Source organism: Sciurus vulgaris (assembly GCF_902686455.1).
Source record: "Sciurus vulgaris genome assembly, chromosome: 4".
In the NCBI taxonomy this organism is placed as follows: Eukaryota; Metazoa; Chordata; class Mammalia; order Rodentia; family Sciuridae; genus Sciurus; species Sciurus vulgaris.
Window position 1 is genome coordinate 177,549,660 of NC_136464.1, and position 27,176 is coordinate 177,576,835.

At 39.0% G+C, this 27,176-nt stretch overlaps 1 protein-coding gene across 2 annotated transcripts in view; it reads right to left on the bottom strand.

The window, feature by feature from the left end:
* Positions 1-2,957: 2,957 nt before the first annotated feature.
* The window catches only part of FGF14 (fibroblast growth factor 14), a 613,591-nt gene continuing 589,372 nt past the window's right edge, over positions 2,958-27,176 (bottom strand). For both annotated transcript variants that reach the window (XM_079138647.1, XM_079138648.1), the window contains exons 4-5: positions 8,054-8,252; positions 2,958-4,078 (exon numbers count right to left, since the gene is read on the bottom strand). In XM_079138647.1, the coding sequence (XP_078994773.1) occupies positions 3,942-4,078; positions 8,054-8,252 (336 nt within the window). In that variant the 3' untranslated portion in view covers positions 2,958-3,941. The remainder of the gene's footprint in view (positions 4,079-8,053; positions 8,253-27,176) is intronic.

A 27,176-nucleotide genomic window follows, 5' to 3' on the forward strand; every position in this document is an offset into this window, starting at 1 on the left:
CATGTCACCTCATAAACTAAGAAACCTAAGCTACAGAATGTATTTTACCCCAAGGTAGCATGACTTACATTCTAGATTTTAATATGACTGAATTTTGAAAATTAAATTAGCAAATTAGCCTAATTGGTTTTCCTGTATATAGTCTTCCCCTAAAATAAAACTGAAAATAATTTTTGCCTCCCTTCTAAACTGAATCTTAGCCACTTTGGTCTCTGTTCTTCTTGGGAAGATATCAAACACTAATTATCCCTGTTATATTAGGGAGAAAACTTTAAATGAAGTGATACTACATGTCTAACTTAAAGAACAAGAAAGGTTTTTTCCTATGTTTTTGTTGTTTTTTTAAGGAGAACCAAATTCAATATTGATCATCCTGAAAAAAAAAAAAAACAACTGTTTGAGTACTTTAGGCAAGTGGCCAGAAGTGATAAGGAGACTCCGCTTACTTGTCAACAGGACCCTAATTAGAAGGACTGCAGCAGGAGTCCTTGGGGCTCATCTTGGAACTCCTTACACTCCCCCACTCCAAAACACTCAGGACAAGCCCGTGTTTAGAGCAAGAATGTCCAGATGCTCCAGGATTCATAATGAAACAATGACCAGTTCCATTTTACTCTTTGTATAGTGTCGACCATTTGCCTGTCTTCTATGATTTTTCCAAGTAAAGTAGTAGGAAATTTTAGAAAGTAAACTTATCAGAAAACAGAAATGATGTCACTTGAAATATCAAAAGAATGAACATTTCCGAGCATTGCTGAGGGATGGGCAAAGCAATCAGCTACCATAACAAATCAGTAGAAAGAGCCCTCCTACACCAGATATGCATGCAGAAGGAATGGATCTTATAGGGACTTGATACAATGGACGTATGTACATGGAGGTACAAAACACACGGTCTATAAATACAAATGAATTCCATCATATTTACTATACAGAACATCAATAGTGACAGATTGCACTTAATAATAGCAAACTTAATTTCTGAGGGAAAAAAAATGGTGAAGTCTTATCCTGGAAGAATAGCAAGAGAGGTATCATCAAAGAGCTAAAATTTTCTTTGGCATGGTAAAGGGGGGAAATTGTGTTTACCAACTTATTTACATGACATTGCTCTGTATTTGTGGGTGACGCAATTCCATTTTTTGTTACATAAAGTTGTTTGATTTTTTTGAATGCCTTCATATAAATATTTTATTCAATATGTTGTATTGTAAATACAACAGATGATAATAAACACAGAAACTGTACAGTGCAGACAAACTCTGTATGTCAATCGAGTTCTACATACCAACAGTTCTTGGTCACAGGTCCTACTGCATGCAGTTCGTCAGTGCTGTCCTCTTCCCATGCAACAGGTGAGCCCAGACACAAAGGACTGAACCAACTAAATTACAAATAGCAAAGACCCTCTGCAATACATCTAAACACGTTAGAAGGAAGTATTTCGACATCTACTTATAGCGATAAATGCCCTTATGGACAACCCATAGAAAACAAAACAGAGGTATGACATTTACATAAATCTTAGTCACTTACAAAAATAAATCTTGTCTTCATTTTAACCAGTAAACAGGCTTGTGGGGTAGAAGAAACCAGCAAGTAGGACTGATGGCCAAAATCAAATAGGTGGAGCTGTTTGATGTATGTGTGTGTGTGTGTGAGTGTGTGTGTGTGTGTGTACGTGCGCGCGTGTGTGTGAGAGAGAGAGAGAGAGTTTAAGCATGTCTCTAAGACTGTCTAATTGCAATTACAAGTTATTCATAGTTTGCCACATATTATGGAATACCTGACTTCCCTAAATAATTGGTTAATGGAATTCATTTAATATAGTTTAACATATCTTGTTAAAAACAGTAGGCTTTAAAAGGGGTAATACCAAATTAAGAATAGTCAAAGAATCATTTTGGCATCTTTGTAATTCAGCATTACTGACAATAAATCTACTCAAATATTATGCTAACTTTTTATTTATTAAAGTTGAATCCAGTATGAAAATGAAATAAGCATAATCAGTTAAATTTATACTGAACCTTTAATCAGCTAGGCAGGCCAAAAAAAAATTTAAACGCTGGGCAAGGGCTGTCATGGGGGTGTATAAAAGCAGTGACAAAATAATTTCCCAGTACATACAGTGCAGCTGGGGTAAGATGGCAGCCAGGTCATCCTTCCACATGAAAATTATAGCAAGAGGCCAGTACATTGATCCCACATACTGTTTTCTATAAATGAGGTTCAATTTGGTCTCAACTCTTCTGAGAAGAAAACATTGAATTTTATTAAGTGTACACGGAGTTAACAAATATATTTCCAAACAGTTTTAGTATTAAACATTTTAAAGCTCTTTATATCCAATATTGAACACTTTGCATGGAAATTTCACTGTGTTTTCAACTATTCATGGTCTTTCTTCCAGGTTGTCTTCCCTAAACTCAGAGATTAGCTGTATTCAATCAGAAAAGAAATTAAGAAAGCAAAATCAAACAAAAGCAAATATATGGAAAGGCGTAAAACCTGATGTGTGAGTGTGTTGGTTTGCCTTTATTGGTACCTAGGATTATTCGACAGACTGTATTCTGAGATCATGGCAAGGCACCTCTAACCCAGCCATTGGGCCACGGGTGTCCCAAGGAGCTCAGTTAGAGGTATGTACCGGTGAGGTCCACAGTACTGGACTCAGCATGCTGAGCTAAAAAAAATATTTTTTCCTAATATGTCCAGTTTAAAAACTTGTCATTAAACACCAAAAATATTAAAGTCTAATTTATAACTAACGTTTGCACTGCTGCTGCAGAAAAGAACACAACAGCCCAGCGGCCTCGCCCATGCTCGGCTGAGGATGAGTGGAACGCAGCCCAAAACAGGGTGGCATTAAATTGGGTTCATTAAAAACAGGAAGGAGGAGACTGGAAGTGGACTTAGGGAGCGCATTTCTTGTAGGTGGTAATATTGATTTCTCCTTATTGTTTTTGTTGTCATTGTTTTCCTTTTTTTTTTTTCCCAATAATGAGGATTCATAGATGAAAAATGAACCTTAATCAGGCCTACAAGGCCTACAGAATTCTTTGGACCCACTTTCTCAAAAACCAGTGGGTCTTGCTCGCTGGGCAAGGCAAATGTTACCATTACCAGTAAGCTTGTGATATGTATAAAACACACACACACACACACACAAAGAACCTAGCGGGGATGTCCAACACTACCTGAGAGAGCATCCCAGGGATTGTGTTTGACCTCACCCCACCAGGCAACGCCGACCTGGGGAGCACAGAACCTGCCAACCGCAGAGAGTGTATATGTGTGTTTAACCGGTAATGTGAGCCAGAGACAACGATCTTAATCTTTGTAGATGCAATTTGTAATAATAGGTTTCAAAGGCTTCCTGATTCCCTGATTGCTCTCCGAGCTAAGCCAACTAGGACACGGAGGATCTAGAGGAACACAACCCCGGCAAGGGTCACAGACAGTGGAGCGAGCAGCCCTGTAAAAACGGGAAGAGAAATCCATAATAGCACAGGTTTACAGCGTCTAACTAGAAATTACTCAATATTATTCGTGTGCTACAAAATTGAACTTAAACACATGGATCTCGCTGAAACAGGACTCAAAAAGATTATGGGTAGCTGTCAGCAGGCAAGGTATCGAGTGTACTTGTGAAGGATGTCATTCACATGAAGTGTCACAGTCACAGAAAAGATATTAAAAAGGCATTCCATATCTGGTAGGGCATTCCATGGTCTGAGTTTGGCTGGTAATCCAGGTGTCTTCCTGTGTGGGGGGCGCCACAGGTTGATTTATCCACTTGCGACAGAGAAGTTCGGAGACAGCGGAGGGCAGGCATCTGCTTGCGTCCCGCTGCTGGCCGGCACGGGAGCAGGAATGTCTGGTGGGGATAAATCGCTCAGCTGTGCTCGGGACGGAAAGTCACAACCCTGAGGGTCTGGCTATGTGGTCTTGCTCTTGTTCACTGGTTTGCCTCCATTCATTATTGCAGACGCGCTTGTGCTTTTACTTGGCGTCACACCCGCCTTCGGGACCGTCTCGCCCACATCATGCAAAGATGGTTCTCGGTACATGGCAACTGGTGGCGGGAAGAGACAGGAGGGAGAGGAAATGTTGCCTGGTGACTTGCAAGAGAGGCCCACCCTGACCGCCGACCCCTGCACCCTGCCCACTTCTCTCCCCTAAAGGAAACAATCCTGGTTTGAAGGCGGTGATTTCCAGTCCACAAACAAAGGACATGGCCTGCTCCACACACTCTGGGTTCTGTGCCTCAAATATGTGGAATTTGTCAGAGAAAGAATTTAAATGGGACCTAATGGCCTCTTTGTGGGCCTTAATCTAAAGGTCTCCCCCATCCCCCATGTGTGTGTGCATGTGTGTGTGTGTGTGTGTGTGTGCGTGTGTGTGTGTGTGTGCGTACAAGTCTAATCCTGGTACAGAAAGGAAAACTCAGACTTCCCACACACACTACTCTCAACACTTGAACTTCTCCTTCCAATTATTCTTTTTGAACTGAGGTGTTTATACCCTGGATCATTAAATTACTTTTCTCTCAAGTGGTTCAGAAGCAACATCGTCACTCTAGGGCTGACTTCAAAGCTAAACAAAGCAACAACAAAGAACTCCTTTCCTTAAACCAGGGCACTGGTTGGGTTTCTGGCCTGCAATCATTGAGACACTCAGATGATTGAAGACAATATATTATATTTTTATGCCTCATTTTGATACATTATTAAAACCTCATAATGGATGACATAGGGCAGAGGCACAGATTGGCAAGACAGCAACAGAAATAGATGCCCAAGGGAACTCGGAGGAATTGTCTGCATGTATCTGGTCACATAACCACCATGGTGTTTGTGACTTTTTAGAAAATGGTTTAGGAAATCCTGGGAGAGGATATTTAAGGATCCAATAGTTGGGGGAAACTAGTCTTGTTAAAGTCGCGTGCCATCAGAAATTCAAGTGCAGTAGAGCTGCCCAGCCTGCTGGTCAGGCTTTGAAAAGTTTAAGATACCAGGAAGGGTCCTTGTGTTCAGTTAGGACGTACTATCATGTGCAGCCTCTGAGGGCTCAGGATGGAATTTTACCTTTGGCATCAATCTATCAAGTGATTTTTTAGCAGCTCATATACTTAGAATGCAAATGCATATCAGGCCTGGATTAAGTGATTTGGCCAGGTAGTAAAAGGAAATAATCCACAATCTTTATGCACATTCCAATCTCTAACCCCCACTACAAAGACAATGGGGAGGCAGTAGCTTCAGCACATTGACTTTAATTATCTACTAAGTTGTATAAGAGATGAATGCCCTAGAGTATCAGTGATTAATCAAGGACCTAATCTGTCCTAACATTTCCAGTTCTATAATTTATAGTCTGTATGGGTTTTGAGAATTTGAAATGAATTTTCCTCTATTGTCAGCTGTGATGACCTCTGTTTTTACAGTGGCCACACCCTTGTTTTGTTGGAGGAATTGTTTCCTAATTATTTGAAAACATGATGAACAGCTCTTCCTTGCACATTCACTCAACACTCAACACTCACACACCACAGTTCAGCCCAAGACTGCAAGCCCACGTGAGGTTACTCTACCACACCAGCAGAGCCTCAGATATTTCCTATGGAATATACAAAAAAACAGCTTTCCAAATTTCACCTCAGTTAAGTGGTCATTTTGGTTTCCATTACATTTATGCAGCCAAGAAGTAAGATTTTGGTAATTTAGTCAATTTGGTGTGTATTCAAAATATAAAATCAGTGTAAAGAGACAAAGCGAGGTAGCAAGAAAACCCAAGTCCTTGAGAGGCTACTGTGGACTGTTTTTAAATCGTTTAAATTGCATTCAAATATTGGCAAGTCTAATGGCACCAAAAATCCCTGAAAATAATAAAGCCATATCATGAATGTGTTATTTGGGAAGAACTAAGAAACCTCTAACTTCTTTTTCTCTTATTTTTCTTATGATCTTCCATGTAATGAGAATCACTTGCTCACATTTAAGACTGTGGGATAATTTTTCATTTTATAGATTGGATCTGGTAGCTAATTGTTTGGTTTCCAAAGAACTGCTCATGAGGTAAATTAAGAGTGACAGGAAGTCAATATTTTTGAAATTATAAAGGTATTACTGACCAACTAAAGTAGTTTTCCAAATGCAGGAAACCTGAAAATTTATTGTACCCTCAAAGTTCATGACAAATTGACAGCTCAGTGTTTCAAATTGTCATTATCTTATTCCTGAATAGATAACATAGATTATAAAACCAATGTGTGTTTTTTTCTTGATGGCTAAGTCTCTCCTGTAGAAATAAAAACAGAAAGAAAAATTGCCTAAGCTCACTTAAGGTATTTGATGCAGTTCCTGAAGATCTGATCTTCTGCAGAAGCGTGAACACAAGTATTTGAATAGAAAACACTTTTTTAAAGTAAGGAAAGCAGATTTTAGTCGGAAATCATCGCGCTGGGGGAAAGAGACCTCAGTACAGCACTGGGCTCCATTCCAGACCCAGCATGGCCCAGGAGCAGGGGTGGGGTGTGGGGATGGAAATCCTAAAAGGGGAGGCACCTAGGGTAGGAGGGATTCTGAAGAAACAGACCTCAGGGGTTCTTCTGGAGGGCAGGTCAGGGGGATCAGATATCAAGAGAGGCCAGATGTTGAAGGTGAGAGATTCTCTCTGATGTAGCAAGAATCTTTCTACAACTGGACAATGCAGGCCAGACACAAGGACATCAAGGTCAAGGCCTAGAGGGCAAAGAGGAGCCCAGCTAAACTTTAGTCAAGGACAGTCTGTCAATAGTCCTATGAAGCCAGTAGAATTGTGGCATCAATTTTAGACCAATCTGTTTGAAGAAAAAGGAATTGAAATATTTCAAGTGTAGATACTATGAGCCAAACATTATTATAGGTTTTCAAACTAAAAATGAAAATGCCACGAAAACATCTCATAGGCTTTTTAAAAAATTAACCATTATAATATTTAAAAACCCATGGGCCTTGGCACTTTTCTTTTTAAGAAGCATCCAGGGTCTTGAGAGCAATGTGAGAGATTCACTGTGGCTCATCCCAGCCAGCAAAGATCTGGGTATTGCTATGACCTTACGAGAGGCCATTGCCATTCTGTGTAACCCTGGCTGCGCTTGGTGTACTGGTTCTTTTAGTCCAGGTAGCTGATTTTAGCAACCTGAGGGACTTTGACCAGGGTCAGCTATTTTCCCTTTTGTCCTTTCTCATTTATTTCTTTAGAAAACACTTTTGAATAGTCTCAAATCAATATTTTTTGTAGTTCTCAAACAAATGTTACATAGATAAAAGCAAATGACCCTTCTGGCATAATCATTACTGAGAAAGGTACAGATGTTTCTAATTAATTAAGAAAATTTTGGAGCCTATGCCTTGGGATCTGATCAAAGTACATGTGAAGGTTCCATTGTTTGTGGGTGAATGCAGATAAATTATTTTAGGAAAAGAAAAATAATTTAGTAAATGAATAATAATTTATGCAGTTTGGAAGGAGATAATGTAACATCAATAAGTTCTTTCTTTAAGAGTCAAGTTATTATTACTTTATTTTCTGTAATTATAATAATTACAGAATTAATTACCTCCAAATGGGCAAATGTTTTTGATTCCATATGCAAAATATATTTTTCTAATATACTATCTTTATAGAATTGTAATGCTATCATAGATTTAAATATTTTTCAACTAATTAGTTAAAATTACTCAGAAATTAGAGTCCTCAGGGCAATGAGGACTTGTGACATGGAAATAAATAAATATACCACACACTTAACACACACACACACACCCATACAAACAGACACACACACACACACACACATGCACACACAATAGCTCTACCGCTGAACTTCACACCCAGCCCCACAAATCACAATGAGCAAAATACGTAGACCTTCATGCTACCACCATCTAGGTCAACACAAGGGGCCTTTTCAACCCTCTGTGAAGGCTCCTTGTAGCCAGGGCTGATGGCTGACTTCACAATGCAAAGAGGAAGTGAATAGGGAACATGCACACACAGCACTCACCTTCCAATGGCTTGGGTAGAAAATGAGCTGCTGGTTTGGTTTTCTTTACTCTGTTCCCTTTCATAACTTGCCCTTCCTTATTTAATCCCAAAAACCAGGCTCTACCAGATTCCTGTTGTCTGTATAGCATGGATGAGTAGATTACATAATAGTTTTCAAAAACAGATTCTTTAAACTTGCATTCAGGTGTAAAAAGTTCCTGTGGAGAGAAAAGGAAAAGAAAGTTAGAGGAAGGAACTGAAACTTCACTGTGTTTTCAAGTTAATCCCTAAAACTCATCCAACATGGCGGAAGTCCTGTGTCAGGGAAGCTTAGGTACATCTATTCCTGTGCATAAGAATTGTCTGCATGTTGTTTTCAATACAAAGTGAATTAAGAAGATCTGATACTATTGGGAATACATACAGTACTTACAGGCAAAAATATGGATGTCCTTTAAAAAGAAAATAGAAGATATGAGCAAATTAAATATTTTCACAAAATATCATTTCAACAACGGACAGGGAGATTATAGTAGGGAGATCATAGATTATAATAGCATATAGTCACAATAAAGTGAACAAAAATAAAACATATACTTAAGATATTGTATAATGATTTACATATTTTCATAGGAATAATCATGTGATACTCCTAATGATGGCTGGTTTCTCCTTGGGTCTCAGGGTTGTCAGGTGGTATATTTTCCCTACAAAGAAACGAACTGAAACCTGGAAGCAAAACTGTGACAATCGGTTGGCATATAGGTTGTCACCAGAGCTCTTGTTGTGTGACCAGTTGAAGCCAGGTGTCATGTTAGCTGGTCATAGTGACAGGAGCTGAAAATAATTACCTAATTCCAGGGCTTACAGCCATGGCCTTCCACTTGACCTTCCACTAAATTCCCTTTGGAACTCTTGAAAGTAAACATTAAAAGTTTCCCTGATTGAAAACCACCTAACATCTTTGGAAAGAGTACAGAGTGTTAAATTCTATTAGGTTCAACATAATAATGTACATAGATTGATGTGTAGCACAAAGGTTGATAATTTATGATTATCGTTAATGTCACAAATATTCACAGATGATTTTATATACTTACATTCTTATTTTGGAATGAATAGAAATGAATATAATGACATGCATGTGTATAAAATGTACAAAGTTGCAATCTATCTGCATTTCTGATAGACCTCTACTACATGTAATCTCAAAATTCAAACTTCCTAGTTGGAAGACACAACCAGTTTTTGTAACTCTTTTTAAATAGGCTTAGCATCATGCTGTTGTGTAGATTATATGAACTACAGGTGTAAAACAGAGTTTTATTATCACTTATCTTTTCAAAAATACCACTGTACTCAAAAACTATATATATAAGGTTTCATTTCACTTTAATAGATTTTACCATTGCAGAAATAACTTTAATTTTTCTTTAGAACATATGTATATATGTTCTATATCATCCTTATGGAGCTAGAAAATAAAAACTTTAAGAGTTGAATTTAGGCTAACTATAATAAGGGATATCCCATAATTGCATGTAGGAATTTTCTTTTTTGGTATTTTCCCCAAGAGTGTAAATTATTAAATTGTGTTTTTATCAGGATACAATTTATTCTGTGTGTTCCATAATTTTAACCAATTCATTGAGTGTAATAATTCCAAGGGAAACAGATTTTGTTAATGACACATGGTTTTTATGACAAAGGTCAATCAATGAGATTAAAGTAGTTGAAACACAGGGTTAGCCTCCTCCCAGAGGAATTTGCATAAGTCTTCATTTCTTCTACATGAAGTTACCTCACGTTCAAATAAATCCCATCCAAACAAATGTCTTGGCCTTCCACTAAATTCCATTTCTCCAAATAGCCTTCTGTTGGTTCTCTCACTGATCGATGAGAATCTTACTGAGTCAGTGTCCAAACCATCCCTCAGAGGAAAATTGATAAAATAGTGCATGTTCACACATTAGTGGTGAGGAGAATAAAAGAAAATGGAATGCTATAAATCTGACTTGTCCCCAAGAGACTAACAAACATACCATGTTAGTGGAAACGAAACCTTGTGGACAAATAAGTTAGACTTTGACATGACACTTGTCTTTTTATGGAGGCATGGCAAGGCTTCCAAGCTTATGATCTACTAGTTAGACCCTGTTTCAAAAACAGCCAGAAGTGGGATGGTAAAAGCTGACCTGGTGGTCACTCAGTGGAGTCCAGAGGAGCTGGATCCTGCCTCTGGGGCATAAGCTTCCTGGCCAGGGCCTGACTCATGTCAGTGAGGGATCACTGATGCTGATCCTTTATCACCAGGGCTTTGGAAATGTAGAACTATAAGGTAGCCTAACTCTCATTCTTACCTGACCACACCTAGAGTAATGTGCAAAACATGGCCAGTACTGCTTGCACCATAAGCAAATTAGGAATGCATTGTTCCCACTCTGAATTGACTACATGCAATGTAAAAGTGACTGAAGACTCTTCATGTGGAAGAAGTAGCTTATTCCCACTGGAAAAATAAAGGTCTTCTGACACTACAGCTTCTCAGACGTAAGACTGCATCTTAGGGCTCTAAGGAGGTCAATTCCACAGCACCATTTTGTGAGCTGTGCCTGTGACTTCACAAATACATGATCCTCTTGTCTTCCACAACTGAGAATTATTGCTTTCATAATGATGGTGGAGACTGGTTGATATATTTTCAGCTATCTTTTTTTTTAATTAAACATCATAAATTTACATAGGGCAATATTGTTTGATTCATTCTGTTATTTTTTCCCTTCCCCCCACCCCTCCCACCCGTCTTTTCCCTCTATACAGTCCTTCCTTTCTCCACTCTTACCACCCTCCTTATCCCTAACCCTAAACCTAACCCTATATTCCTGAATAAATAATTAATAACATACACACACACACTCAACTTTCAAAAAGATCTTGTCTAATACATTTTCTCAAGACTTTTCAAGAACTTAATCTGTTCCTTAAAACATTCTCCAGAGAACTGATAGAATTAATGAAAGTTGAGGTCATTTATTGTGTTTATATTGTATGTGACATACACACAAACACACACAGATGCACTTTCAATATGTAAATGGAATCTCCATGGTTGAACCCTGATCCAACTCCTTACTGACTGCATGTCCTTGGGGAAATTGCTTAATCTCTCTGGGCTTCAGTTTCCTCATCCCTAAAATGAGAACAAAATTATAGGCTATTAAGGTAGTCGGGAGGACTGAGGAAATTATTACATTAGAAAAACACTTGGCATATGATTAAGCACTTGATAATTATTCTAAAATAAAAAAAATATATACTCAGTACCAGTTATTTCAACTCTATTAAGATTTCAGCAAATCGAAATTAAGCTAAATCATTAGTCACCAACCACAGTTTTATACCAATTATTGGGCTCAACACCAGATAAACCAAAATGAATAAGTTAGTCATTTATCTCATAAAATTGACTGTATAGCCAGTCATGGTGGTGCATGCCTATAACCCCAGCAACTCAGAGGCCGAGGCAGGAGGATTGCAAGTTCAAGGCCAACCTCAGCAACTTAGTAAAACCCTGTCTCAAAATAAAAAATAAAATGGGTTGGGGATGTAACTCAGTGGCAAAGTGCCCTGGGTTCAATTCCAGTACCAACCAACCAACCAACAAAAACCCAATAACAAACAAACCAAAAAAAAAAAAAAAAAAAAAAAGAAGAAGAACAAGAAGAAGAAAAAGAAGAACAAGAAAAAAATGATAGTACAATGCAATATTTGTTATGGTGGACTTATGTTTAAAATACTACAGTGACTATAGGTGGAATAAGTGGTCTTGTGAAAGATGAGAGTCAATGCTATGGTGCTGTTTGCCAGGGGATCAGCCATGAATTAGGTGAGCAGGAAAGGAGAAGGAAGAGTGACTGAAGACCACAGGGAGTCTTATCTGACTAGGCCAACACCTGGAAGGAGGGGGCCTGGCAAGTCAGAGCATGCCCCAGAGCATGCCCCAGCTATAACCACTCCCATCCCCCTTATGGAAAGCTATCATTTGGAGATATTGGGACACCTTACCAGGTGATATGGATACTTCCTTATCACTGAAACTATGTCACAATTCCCAATCACTCTGGCAACCAAAACATCAAGAGGCTCACACAGAAAGCTTGCTGAGGGCTATTCAAAAAGTAATGAAGTGATTGAGGGGGCTGGAAATGGAGGCAAGATTAGGGGAACTCGATTTTCTAAAAATCTTCAACTCCATAAGCATCACTATCAAAGACTCCATGCAATTCCTATGCTGCAGGTTACCTCGCTTCTCTCTTGATCCCCCAAAACTTTCTTTTTAAAAGTGATTTACCTGCAGCCATGCCTGGCTTAAGTCGACAGGATATATTACAATTTCTAAGCAAACAACTTGTCATCTACGGGAGAAATGCAGGGCCCAAAATGCCTACCCCAAAAGGGGGTACTTTTGTGACTGCTACATGGAACAGGTCCTAGAACACAAAGAGATAAGGATAATTTTCCCCTAACCTTAAAGTCTATAAGAATAGATTCCAAGGAGAACTCATCACCATGGGCCAAAGTGACCCAGCTTGTGCACAGTGGGGACCTGAAAGTCTGATGTCATTCTGCTGTCAGTCAAATATCAAAAGGTGGACTTGGGCGGGACTCTAGAAACTTCTCCAATAAAACTGGTGGGCAGAAGGAGTGTGCTGTCCTCCTCCTCCTCTCTGAGAAGACCCACTCTCTCCCTTGAGAGCATCTCATTTCCCTGTTCCTATCTCTTCTCATAAATTCATGCCTGCTACTCTGAGCAACATGTCTGAGATCTCTCTGGAATATTCTAAGAGCCAGTGAAGAGAGAGGCTCCATGACTACCATGGTTCTGCATTAGGTCCCTGCCAAGCACTGTTTACATTTGTAGACCTATGATTAGCTGACACTGAGATACAGGCATTGTGGGGCAAACCTGGTGAATGATGTGGATGGGAAGGCAGATGGAGAAATGTGATTACAGGTGTTGTGCCCTGATAATAGAACTCTTGTAAGTGGGAGAAAGGCATAGTATTATTGAACAAGCAAGGGAATAATCATATGGCTTTATTAGTATCTTATAAATGTGGATCTATTCTCATACGGAGGATGGTTTTAAGATGTTAGTGACACTTTAACACTCCTGTGTTGATTTCCAATCTCTTACAAAGTGAACTAGAGTTATTTGCAGAATATGTATGTTCACCTTAATGGTATTAATAATATAATAGATAGATAATCATGAACACAAGTAAAGGACAAGTATTACCAGAATCACATTATGATAGCTGGGACCAAAAGAGAAAGACAATATGTTATAAAAATTAAGAAAGAAAATCTTTTCTTTCCCTTGACCCTGACTTCTGAAAGGTATTTCTTTATAATGGACCTGTAAAAGATACATTTATCAACATAAAACATGTTCTTGATAGTAGATACAACCATAGTTTTGTGGTAGAACCCCACAATATGCTTTAGGGAGACAGATGACTTTGGAAAAGTCTAATAGGTGGAACCTGAAATAATTGAAATTGATGAGACCCTCAGGAATTGTGCACATCAGGGGCCATGAACTCAAATACTTGTAATGACCAGGCAGACACAGGAGCGAAGCAAGCTGGCATACCATTATGAGGATAAATGGCTTCTGACTCAGGCTCTGTGCTGGGGAGACCCAGAGAGTGATGGAGACATAGCATAGGAGTGACTGGCGGGAATGTGAAAATAAAAACCTTAGGTCTTTAGTAGATTCAATTTTTCAAAGGAAGTAAGAAATGCAGTTTTCCACACAAGATTGCCTTTTAATGGTGGTGATTAATTCTTAAACTTTATTTCTTCATTAGTCAGTGGACTGAGATGAAATCCAGATTGAGACCTTCAATGGACAGTGCAAGAAATGAACCCAAAGGAAGGGACCCCAAGTCACTTATCAGTGCAGCTCTAATCTGATTTATGGCTTTCATACAGTTGGCTAATATGATGATTGTGACAGCAAAACTCTCTAAAACTGGCAGTGATAATATGAGAATGCTTATTTAAATTTAGGCTTAAATATAAACTCTTTGGGGCTGCCAAAATGAGATAGATAAGGAATCTTATGTGTCTTTTCCTCATCTTGCCTGCCTATATTTAGAACCACCACCACCTCAACAACAAAACTAACAACAGTTCAGTTCCAACAGAAACTTAAGTATTAATTTGCACCATTGCCTATGTAAATCATCAAATCAGAGACTAGAAAAATGCTTCAATTAAAACAGAAATTTCATATCTCCTTTTAGGTTGTGGTTGGTTTTGAAATGGAAGCACCATCTGTGGGGTACTTATTATCTTAACAGAAGCAGAGAATTCCTCTTCTCAGGGAAATGTCTTTGTTTAGGGAACAGGCTGATGGGCCACTTGCAGGTGCCAAAGATAGGCTTCTGGGTTCAGAATGAAAGTAGCAGGGGGAGGAAACAGGGGATCCTGTTCCCCAACTTCTAAGGAACGAATTGACCATAAACCCAGATGATTTGCCAGAATCACAACCTCAGAACTTAAAGTCACCTTGAGTGCCTAACCTAGGGGGCAGGGAAACTGGGGTCCTCAGGCCAAACACAGCTTCCACTTGCTTTTGCAAATATGGTTTTATTGGAAAACAGGCACTGATAATTCCCCCAAATCTTGGGTTCTTTTTCCCCAGAGTATGTCCAGTAATGACACTTGAGAGCAGCTGGACAGAGTGACAAGCCTCTATTCAATAGCAGGTGAAGAGGAACCCAGAGTCTCTGCTCTCCAAATATGACCCCCCCACACACACCCTGATGAAGTAGAAAGAGTAAGATTATTTTGACTTATACAGGTTGGAGAGGGACCAGCAAGCAGATGAATGGGTGGGATATTTATGATTTTACCAGAAAGGTAAAATTCCTTAGGTAGTGGTTAGCAAAAAGCTATGAAATGTGAACTGAGAGTGGCAGGGGCATGGGAGTTATTTCACTCGCCTTTAATGAACAGTCAGGTAACTTGTAGATCAACAATGGATGCACTAACCATGAGCACAAGTAGGTGGAAACAAAGGGAGCCAATTAAGAGATAAAACAGCAAGGAAAGATGTTGGGAGAAATCCTAGTTCTTGGCTGGCAGCAGTGAATGTCTCAAGTGCGCAAACTTGCAGGGAGGAGCGTTCTGCTTCTCCTACCTAGGAAAGTAAACAACTGCCCCAAGTTGACTCAGTGTTACCTAGGGAACCCGTATAGGATCCTGGTGGTCTGATCCCCTGTGGCACATTGTGATCGGGCAGTAAGCCTATAAAATGTATAACTGTTCCCACAATAAATGAGTTTGCAGGCTACTCACCACAAGCTTGCTTCCACCCAACTCCTGGAGTCTGGGGGTCTTGACTCCATGTCCTTAGCAGCGAATGAGCTAGCCTGCCACAAACTACAGAAAGATCCATGAGTCTGATTCCTAATGGGTTAACTGGGGTCATTGTACTGTTAGGATTTATGGCCATGGGCTTCTCCGTGTGCATCGGAAGAGGAAGGTGTTCAGTAGTGCAGGCCATTAAGGGAAAGTTTGTCTGGTCATTTGCCCCAGCACCTGCGTTAATATAGGATTGACTTGTAGATGAAGCCTCTGAATGGTTTGGTTCCTAGGACAGCTCTGTGAGGACCCATTAGGGAACAAATTCCTCTGGCTGATGAGAAGGAGGGGTTGAACACCTGACTGGCAGAAGTGCAGATGGGGGACCCCAGTTCCCTTGGTAAACATCAAATGGTAATAAATGGGGAAGCAGCACTCTGTTGTTCTCTGATCAGTGACAGCCCTTCTTCTCTTTGCTGGAGCTTTACTTCACTCTCACCCATAATAAAATCTTCTTGTTTGACTTTTTGTGTCCGACTTTAAATTTTCTTTCATGGGGACACAAAAACTGAGGTTTGGGCCATTAGCTTCCCATATTCCTGTGACAATTCTGTCTCCAAGACCTCTCCCTGCTCCATCATTGACCACATATGGCAAGTTACAGGGTTTGCGAGCTATCATTTTGGAAATTGAAAACTGTCATTTCAGAAGCAGGAGAGAGTTTTAGTGTGGAGACACATTAAAATAAAGCTTGGAGGATGAGGGCTGGTAAGAAGTCTTCCACGCCAGCTGAGACTAATTTAACTTTACTGAGCCTGGAATCCAACTCACAGACCCCTGTACCATCTGTCTTGTTTTCCCAGAGTCCAAACATCTCTAAGGTAGATCTGGTGTCTTCAGTACACATGCTGATCAAGTAGGAAGAAGGGGAACAGGCGTGTCTAAGAAGAGGCTTTGTACTTGATCACATACGGTCTAAGCTGGAATCATGCTAAAAAGTTCAGAGTAGTGGCGACAGAGGTCATATTGTCAGGTGGTTGCTCAGTCATGAATGGGTGAGCAAAGAAAGGGCAAGGAGGGGTGACTGAAGACCCCAGGGAGCTCTGACAGGCAAGCGCCTGAAGATGGGGACTTGGATGTCAAAATGCCCCAGCCACAGACACATCCCCTTGAAGAAAACTTACTTTCGAGATCTTATCACACCCCTATACTACGTGTCCTGGACCCTCCCTGCCACCTAAACTATATCATAAGCCCCAATTGCCCTGGCAAGCAAAACATCAAGACCTTGATAGAGAAAGCTTGCTGAGGACTTTTTGAAGAGAGTAAACCAATTAAAGGGGGCAGAAAATTGAAGCAAAACAGGGCACTCAATGTCCTTAAAATCTCCAACTCTCTGAGCACTATACCATCTCTTCCAGGTGCTCAGTGCAGGTCCTATGCTGCCAAAAGTCAAAAGGAGGACCTGGGAGGATCTCTGAAAACTTCCCTGGGACCCCCCAAAATGTGGAGGGCAGGAGAGGCATGCCATCTGCTCTTCCCTTTGAGAGAACCCACTCTCTCCCTTGAGAGTGTCCCCTTTTCCCTTTTCCTATCCCTTCTAACAAACTTACACCTGCTACTCTAAGTGAAATCTGAAATCTTTCTGGCCTGTTCATAAGAACAGTTAAGAAGGATGCTCCTCCTCTGCTTCTGTTTTCTTAGTCCTCATGCCCTGTATCAATATGGCCCACAGAGACTAATGGACCTTTACCAGAAAAGCGTGCCAATCCTGGTTAAGGTAAGTTTCAAGGACTTTCCAACCTAGGTCATTGCTAGAGGGGCAGTTGATCTATCATCGAACCCTGAAGGAGCTAAGCTTCCCACCTTAAACTTAGATTGCATGCATTTTTGTGTACCCCATGATTTACAATTTGAACAAGACTTTTCATTAAAGTTTGATCCTTGGAAAAGCTTTTGTGTTCTTCTATGAACCTGGGTTTCCATTAAGAACATTCAGCAGCCCACAAGTTCCATTCATCTAATGGTGTCACCTTGATGGGGTCTATGACTGACTGAAAAGTATGTTTGTTTCTATCTTCAAGTTGGCCTATCAATCACCAGAGTCAGGGGCCTTGTGATGAATTTATAGCATTCTCAGAATACAAGCAATCCCAAAATCGATTAAAAAGAGAATAGAGAAGTGATAGTAGACATATAGTAGCAAATAGCATATACTAAATGCATGTTAAGTAATATATCTGAATATTTTACTGAGTTCTCTATGTTATAGTTGTTAGAAAACCCAGTCTCCTTCTACCAACAATCCAGTAATGACTCTCATTCTGGGTTTCCACTTTGTGTTTTTCTCCTGAAGAGTAAACAGTGGGAGAGAGAGGAAGTCATGGATTCTAAGTTCTTATTTAAAAGATACTGAGTCATATGGATATTTTGTAAACACGAAATAATAGAAGTGAAAAATAATTTTATAAATTGAGTTGTAACTTATAAATTGAGTCAAAAAGTGCAACTCATGCTAATTGTTATCATGAAAAAGGTTGTTACTTAGTATTTAATTATTCTTAACAATTTCAACTTAGACACACTTTAGATGGGGATTATAATTATCCTTTTAATTTGAATTCTCAGTTGTTTATTCCCATTTCTAATTTTTGGAGATGTGGTCTACTGGAGGGTAGCCTGAGTTCAGAGGAATAACTCAACCTTCTTCCTCTTCTACAGTTTTAAAATCAATTATACTTTAAATGGCCCTGTTCTGACTATACCTGGTTCTTTAAAAGGATGTGCAGAGTGCTCTTGAGATCACTTAGAAAGAAAAGAATAATCTGACCTTTTAGAAAAATTTCAGTCAGGAAGTTGGAAACAGAAGATATTTGTAGTTAAAATTCAAAAGCAGAAAATTAAGATGACATACATTTTATTTATCTGAAATTCTATATAATCAAAATTTATAATATTTGGCTGGGATTAATGCTTTCAGGGAAAAATTAGTAGAGCATTTGTGTGTACTTTAAACAAATGTATAATTATACATGTACTAAGAAGAAAGCTTTGATTTGATAACAGAAGTCAGTGAATTTAAGTATATTCTCACTAACAAAGCAGTCTCCACAAATACTTTTATTTACAGGACCAAATGCTATTCACCTAAGTAGTTTCCAAGGAAACATAATTGCAGATGAAAGCACTTTCACCAGTAAAGATGTTGCATTAGAGATGAACACATCTTTAAATATATCAATTAATATACTAATATTATATTTTTATTTTAGGTTTATCATAGTATCCTCATATATTTTGTAATTTAATTACTAAATATTAATTGATTTGATTTAATGTTTCATTAACTTAATATAAATATTTGTGACATGTTTTAAATATGTATTAAAAGTGCATAATCTTTAAATATAAATATATTAAAGTGCGGTATTCAGGGACTAGTAGCAATGCAAAATCCCAGATCTACTCTGAATCTATGGAAGCGGAATTTGCATTTTCACAAAATCCTGGAGTGATTTGTACCAATATCCACATTAAGGCTTGGGAAGTTTTGGCATATGTTCTCATTACCATATAGAACAAATTAATAAAAGGTCTCAACAGTGTGAAAAATCTTGATTAAATGGACATTAGGTATAAGTGTGCTACCCATTTCTTAATATCAGTATGCAAATTATAAAAGCAAGAAAATGGCAACAAAATTCTGAAGTATTTACAGCACATCTATGAGTGAGAGATTTTAAGTTTATAAATAAAAATATGCCCCAACTTTTTCTATACTGTTAAATCTGTTTCTCTAGAATATAGGCATGTATAAATTCCTAAAATTATAATTCTTATAACATGAGCAGATGGTACCAGTGCTATAAATATTAGTAAAAAATATTGCAAATTAAATACACTTAAGAAATTATTGAGACAACTGGTATCATACCTACAGACTTGTCAGGATTCGATATAAAATGCCTCCACATTAGTAATAATGGGGATAATTATCCTAGCACTTAAATTGTGTTTACTCTGATATCGGGCCTTGTTCTACATCTCATAATCCCCTCTTAATTTTCACTGTCTGCTATGGGTGCAGTTCTCTTTCCCCATTTTAGATAGGAAGAAGTCGAGACCACGAGGGGTTAAATGACTTGCCCACATACATTCATTTTCATCACAATAAATGTAATTAGTCTTTAATTCTACTTGTCATGGTATTCATGATTGATAGGACTTACTTTTGAGATATATGATCAATTGCAAAGTTTGCAATTGACCCTTATGTTTGGCCCATTTCCCCAAATCAGTGACTACAGCATGCAGTGGGACCAGTCCTGTTCTGGCAAACCAAGATGGAGGAGCTGGAGTCTTAGCAAGCGAGTGGCAGTGGTCCTTGCCCTCGCTAGCATGACTGAGGAGGGAGAAAAATAAGGCACAGTTAAGGGCCCCAGTCAAAGCCAAGATCTTCAGAGACCCAGCCAGGTCCCACCTGACCCTGGGTGCCCAAGTAATGGACACTTCTTGTAAGACCAGGTTTTGTGGACATTGCTATTATCATTAAGTCTCTTGATAATCAATACAGATAATGATTACTCCATCTAAGTAGCTCATTCAACTGAACAGGAAATGTGTATGCTGCACTGTTGATATTGTCTAAACATTTTTTGGGGAAAAAAAACAGCCCTACACATTTATGGCTCTTCCTCTCTCTGCTAGAGTCCATGAGTGAATATATACTAGTTTTTAAGCTTTCCCTCCACTTAACTCTGAATCGCATTTGAACTCCATTCCTCCAGCTCACATGTCTCTCTCCTTAGGCTGATTTCTTTATGATGCACCTACAAGCTCTTCCTGCTTTCCCTTCTTTGTACCTCATTTTAAACTAGACCTTTCCATAACACCTTATTGCATTAACCACAGGCACTGTGGACTTTTCCAGATAACATCATATCCCATCGAGACCACGTATGTGTATACATAAAAAAGGAACCAAACAGATGAAACAAGAGTAACTGCATTAAAGTGCAAACTTTCACAGGCAAATAAAGGAACGATGAGTAGGTTCTGCGATACTCCCAAAACAGCACATTCATCAAGTCTTAATACTTTCTTTTGAGCCTTAGTATTTCCAAAGACCACCAGCACTTGTTTTATTGGATCGAGTCATGCCATGGAAATGCCCTGGGATGGAAGGCAGCACCGTGCCCTCACAGAGGACGATTCTGCATCTCAGAGGGCACAATGGTTTAGGCAACAGACAGAGGTGCTTTCACTTCACCCATGTCATAGCCACGTCATTTTGTTGCTTGATAAATATTTATTAAGATGACGGTGTTGAAAATATGAACCAAATGAGAAGGGCGTAATTTTTCCCAGAGTATCAAATAAATCATCTGACTGGACTAAAAGAGAATTAAGCATCTGGTAAGCATCACCAATACTGAATAGGGAATAAAGAGGAAGTCCCCCAAAATGCTGTAAAATGAAATCCTGAGGATTTTTTCCTTTTGGTTTTCCTTTATTAGCGAGAAACATATCAACCACGATTCCCTGGGTTCTGGTAACAACTTGTTTGATATTTCCAAAGGTTAACATGAAAGGATAAACATCAAACGCTGAGGAGAGGCTAGGAAAGTAAGAAGAGAGGCAATACGTTCTGGGGAAAAAGAGCCACAGGGAAACAGAGAAGGTCCACCTCCCGGTCAAATAATTCCAGCTAGACAAAGCTGAAGCCCTTCAAGTTCACTTGACTGCAGGTTTAATTCTTTCTAAGTTAGCACTGAATTATTTTCATATTGTGATATGATATTTTGCAGGAATAAATGAATGATAGCATCTTACTTCCCAGGTCATTGCTTGAGAGTATGAGACTACAAAATGGGAAGAATCATAATTATTAAAAAATAGGTGAATAAAAACTCTACCATTACAAATGCTAAATTTTCAGTGCCAGGTATTAGAAAATAAATTGGAACATTTGAGTACTGTGAACACATAGAAACAAGCTTCTATTTATTCTATAATTAATGACATCTAAAATTCATACATTCATTTGACAAGTAAATATTTAGTGAAGTCCTAGTATTTGCCAATCATTGTTCTTGGTCTTGAAACATTGCAATGAGCACAAATTGATATAGTCTATCCTCTCCTGGAGCATACAGCTTAGTAGGGGAGACAAATGTTTATACTAATGATCTTATCATTAAAAAATAAGACAATTTCTTCCTAGAAAAGGAATGATTTCTATGAGCTCACATAGACATGCCCAACCTAGCTGGGAGGTAAAGAAAAATATTAAACTCTGAGAAAAGATCTGAAATATCAGCGTGTATTAACTAGATTAATACCAACACGGAAAATGTTCCTGGAAAGAGGGGTGTCATATGCAAAGACCCCGAGACAGGGACAGGACATTTAACGGCAAAAATCAGTGAACTGAGAATGCGGAGTGTGAAGATGAGAGCAGTAGGAGTAGAATTTTGGTGCCAGTCATGAGCCAGCTGGGTGGTGATTGACATGTTTTGCTCTTCCCTAAAGGAGTGGGAAGACCTTGGATCTTCTTAAGTGGAAACACGAACCATCAGGTACAAACTCGGAAAGAGCACTCTTGCCTAAGTGTGCAGAGTAGAAAGGAAGAGATCAGATAGGATACAAGACTTTGGGTTTGTCTTCTGCAATACCAGGCAAGAGGGCATGGTCATATGGGCACTGGCAATGGAGCTGGGAGAATGCTGGACTGGAGAGGTATGTGAGAGGTTGGAGAATGGCTGGGTGGCCCAACGGTCGGTGCTGCCTGACTGTGCGTGGCAGTGAAGGGGAAGGAGTGTCAAGCACCATGTGAGGTTCCCAGCTTGTGGGACTGGATGGCATTTGGGATGTGTTCACTGCTGCTTCTGAAAGGTCAAACACTGCAGCTTGGTAGGCTCAGGCAAAATAAAGCTGAAGTGCAGAACAAAAATGGGCCTGTGTGCTCTGTTCTTTTACGAGATATCATTTCAAAATATCTATCGAGTCACTTTCTGTAATGTTGTTTATGTTTTTTTTCCTTTAGTCATCTTATTTTTTAGTAACTTTTTTTTTTCCAGTTCTAGATTATTTTTTGAAACCTAGGTGTTCCTAGAACAAGGACAAATCACAGTGGAAGAAATGTTAGTTGCAGAACCAAAGAAGTTGAAATAAGATCAGGGCGAAGGTTGCTCTTCAAACCAAACACACACACACACACACACACACACACACACACACACACTCGGTTTTTTCAGCACTGGGGATTCAACCCAGGGATGCTCTACCACTGAACTACAACCCAAATGTTTCTAATTTTTATTTAAAGATAGGGCTGCCAAGACTAGCCTTGAACTTGACATCCTTCTGCCTCAACCTCCAAGTTGCTGGGAATCAGAGGTATGCATCATGGCATTCTGCTAAACCATACATACTCATTATGGTTTTATTTAAGGAAAAAAGTCCCAGTCAGTAGACAGTGGTCCCAGACCACTACTACAACATAAGAAGGTGGTAGATATTATAGACTTCTAAGGTGAGGGCAGAAAAAACTCTTTCTTTGCTAGAACCTAACTATGGTGGAAAACCATCAGCTTACTAAGCAAGTAGTAAATACAAACATAAAGTTTCCTAAGCAGGAAATGGGTCCGTTCCCAGTCACTGAATTAGTTAAACACTTAAGAAAATATCCCCTGAAACTGCCATGATAAGTAAAATTTTTGTTTTTTCCAAGATAATATATTTGATGCAAAGATTTTTATTGACCTCAAAGGCAAAAGTTTAGAGGTAGACTCCCAAGAACTTGATTCCTCCGTCACTCTTATATATCCATCAATCATGAGTTCATCTGACTCTTTAAAAGGATGATTGCTATTTTCACATTTTATTACAGTGAAAAAAATCTCCCTCAGTTCACCCTCCAACCTTTCATTATTGGATAGACATTGATCCTATACGTGCCACGTTTAAATTTCCAAATGGAATCTTGCAAACTTTCAGATTTGGTTTCATAAATTAGCTCTTCCATTCAGTTGATGAATCCAATTTGCCGTTGCAACTAAAAAGGCCAACTAACAGTCAGGCCTCAGAGGGGAACATTGAAAATCAGTGTGCAAGTGCCAGCACACCTTGTTACACAGTCTCCAATTCAGGCCCCTGGGGAGCTGAGTTGTCCCTGAGGGACTGTACTTGTAAGGACGATATAAACATGCAGAGAAAACAACTGCATCAATCAAGGAGTCAGGAAGTGCTTGGAATCTGAGACCAATCAATATGAGTATAGTTTTGTTGATGTCATTCGGAGAGGAGAGACAAGAGGGGAAGCTGCAGGTGAAGACCCAGTGATCACTGGGTCTGGGTGGACCTGAGTGCAGGGTAGGGCTTTGTGACCTGTGCTAGTGTCCCTTCATGACCCATACATCCATGAGATCCTGTTCCCTTTGTGGTCAACTCCTTTAATGAAAATATGTTGGAGCTTGAATAATAAAAACTAAATACATTTTTAAAAAATGATTAAAGATTTGGAAACTAACAAATGTGGTTTTTTCCCCCACATTGGCATCTTATTAATAATGATCTCAGAAAGGTCATTTAACCTCCAAAATAAAATTCTTAAGTGTATGGAATTACTAGATTTGGTGATAATAAGCAATTTTGGGTGTGAAGTTCACACACAATGACTGTTAGGACTAAGAGAACCATAATAAGTCTAGCAGAACTCATGTAACTGTGAGAGAGATGTGTAGGGTGAACTCTGACCTGTTTATCAGCCATGGAATTCTACAATGGAGACAGTAAGCCTCTTGTTTAAAGAGATAAACTTAAGGCACTTCTTGCTTTGCTAGATGGTGCCATAGATGGAATATGACACCACTGTGAAAAGAGTACGGGCCGTGTTTGGTTCATCTGTAAAGGAACATTAAGGAAAAACTGAATGGGGATGAATCCCTGTGTTTTGAGGAAGTGGTAGAGAAGGCAACCATCTCTTTAAGAGAGTTAAAAAGTCATTTAAAAAGTTATATTTCTCTTGCCTTTAAACTGTCTGAGATGGAAAGTTCAAATGAAGGAAACATGAATAACAGAGCAACATTTATGTTCTGCCCGTATTTTGGAATTTGGTGTTCTTTTTGCAAGAGAAAACAAATAATGAACACATATCTGTAGATATTTAGATCATACGCTTATTAAAAAGATCTAAAATATTCATGCTATTGTGTTAAAAATTAGCCACATTTAAAGAGAATTTCCAAATCGTGTATGAAAACATAAACAATGGAATTGTCTTTATTTAAGTTAAAGGACTCCATTTGTATATAGTATTAGTCTTCATATTATTTATAAATATACTGTACGTTTGAGAAAATTAAAGGAGAAACAAATGTTTATTCTTATCAAATACATGTTCAAGGACCCTAAGAAAATGCAACATTGCAAAATTAGAATGATTCTGTGAATAAACTCCAACCACTGACATGGTTGATGATTAATTGGACAATGTTTGATAATCATTCTTATTTTATTATATTATTAAAATTCATAAAAGGAACTTAAACCTCTACCATCATGATTTGATCAGGGGCTTATGCCTATTTTTTGTGTGTGTATGTTGAGAGTACCATGCTACAGCCTGGTCATAAATCCTGTTAGTAATCCTACAGGTCTAGATCCATGGAGGGCTCATCTGCTTCAGTAGGTGTGACCACCTAATTTATATACCTCCTGGGAGCACAATACCATTCTACTGTCTTCATGGCCTATGAAGATTCTCTTCCTCCCTTCCCAGCCCCCACACCCAAAATTGTTCTTCATCCTATTTCCTTGTTTTTCTTTTTTAGCATAATCAATGATATTCTATTAGGAATAGAAAATTAACACATAAAATCTTAATAGGAAAATACTTAAATAATCATGTCTTTTCTTGTTAACTGTATGCATTACATAGAACACTAATGCTATGAGTACTTTTAGTAAGGAGATATATACCATATTTTTTAAGAGCTATTTTCCATTCACAGCAAAATTGAGCAGAAAGTACAGAGAGTTCCCATGTGCTCTTTGTCCCCACAGGCACATCATCCTTCACTATGCACATCCCCAGCCAGAGTGGTGCGCATATTAAACTTGGTGAGTCAACATTGACACATCATTATCATCCAAAGTCCGTGATTTGCATTAGGGCTCATTCTGGTGTTATCAAATATATGATGTGTATCCGCCATTCTCATACCATTCACAATAACTACATTGCCCCCAAATCCACTGTGTTCCTACTGCCTCTCTAATCCCTTGGCCAACACTGACCTTATTTCTCTCTCCATCATTTTGCCTTTTCTAGAATTCCATATAGTTGGAATCACCCATTCGCTCTCTGCAGACTGACCCCTTTCACTAAGTAATGTCCATTCAAGTTTCCTCCATGTGTTTTCACGATGTGATAACTCATTTGTAGATAGTGTTGTAAGCATAGATGGTTTGGAGGACCTTTTAAAGGAAGATAGATTTGATCAGATCTTGAAGAATAAAACCCTATATGGAGAGAATAGTGGAGTGTGTTGTAAGTGGGTTTCATGGTGAGAACAATGTACGGGGTGGAACTTTGAGAACACATTTAAGGGAACAGTGACTGAAACAGTTTGCCTGGGCAGAGTGTGCATAAGAGCGTAGTTTAAGGTAGAGGTGGAGGAGGAGATGAGGTTGGACTGATCCACTGACAGTGTCCTACATAGAAAGCATTGGGAAGAAAGACTGGTCAGGTGGAAATGTGCAGGATGCATGAGGGAGAAAATAAGGCCAGGGTATAGTGCATGGTATTTGAATGTGGCAGAAATAAATGTTTATCAAATGTTCAGTGATTAAAAACCTTTCACTTTGCAATTAAAATTTTCACTCTGGTTTCCTCTGAACTCAGTGCTCTGTGTGAGAACTTGATGTTCTCTGTGTGAAAACTGTCCTTAGAATCTTAGCAGATTCATCTAATGTAGACGACATTACTTATTTGGAAGATTGACAAGTGACTTTGGTGCAACTTCCTACTTCCGTAAGCACAGGCACTAATACACGACCATTAACTGCAGGAACGGGGTTTTGCCAAGAGGGATATTGACCTAGATTGACATTTTCAGAAGCAGTGATGTATAAGGTTTTGTAGAGACCAAAACTTATGCCCCAAGTCATCAGGCAGCATCGTCTCTGTTTGCCTGCTTAGATAATCTGTGTTCAAAAATAAGACTCAGCGGTGCTTTCCCCAGAATGGTGTCGGTAATCGTCGAATGTTGTATACAATTTCAACATACAGCTCACCTAGGCATCATTGCTCTGAGTGACTCAGTAGTAGATGAGGAAAATGATTTTCCCTTCTCCTGCTTCCTTTTAGGAAGAAGGAACATGACGGTGTCCCTAGAAGGCAGTCTGTGATGGTAAGTACAAGGCAGGTCGGAATAGGGGAAGGTGCTTTGCACCCCTGCCAGGAGTCCTTGCTTGACCATTTATGTTTTAAGCCAAGAGTTGGTGCTGTGCATGTGACCAGGGTTGTCCCTCTCATGGCCCTTAAAATTACAAAAACACACTCTTTCCCTATAATTCTGTTATGTTTCATAAACTTTAATACATTCTGAAAACTAGTAATAATTATGGCAAGAAATAGAAATATGCTTCTAGTCAGTCTCAGAAAGAAAGCATTTTAGAGTGGAAAACATGCTTTGTCCTGGGTAGACTGTCTAAATTGTGATATTTGCCTCCAGGTAGGTAACTAAAGTGACCGCGGTGTTTAA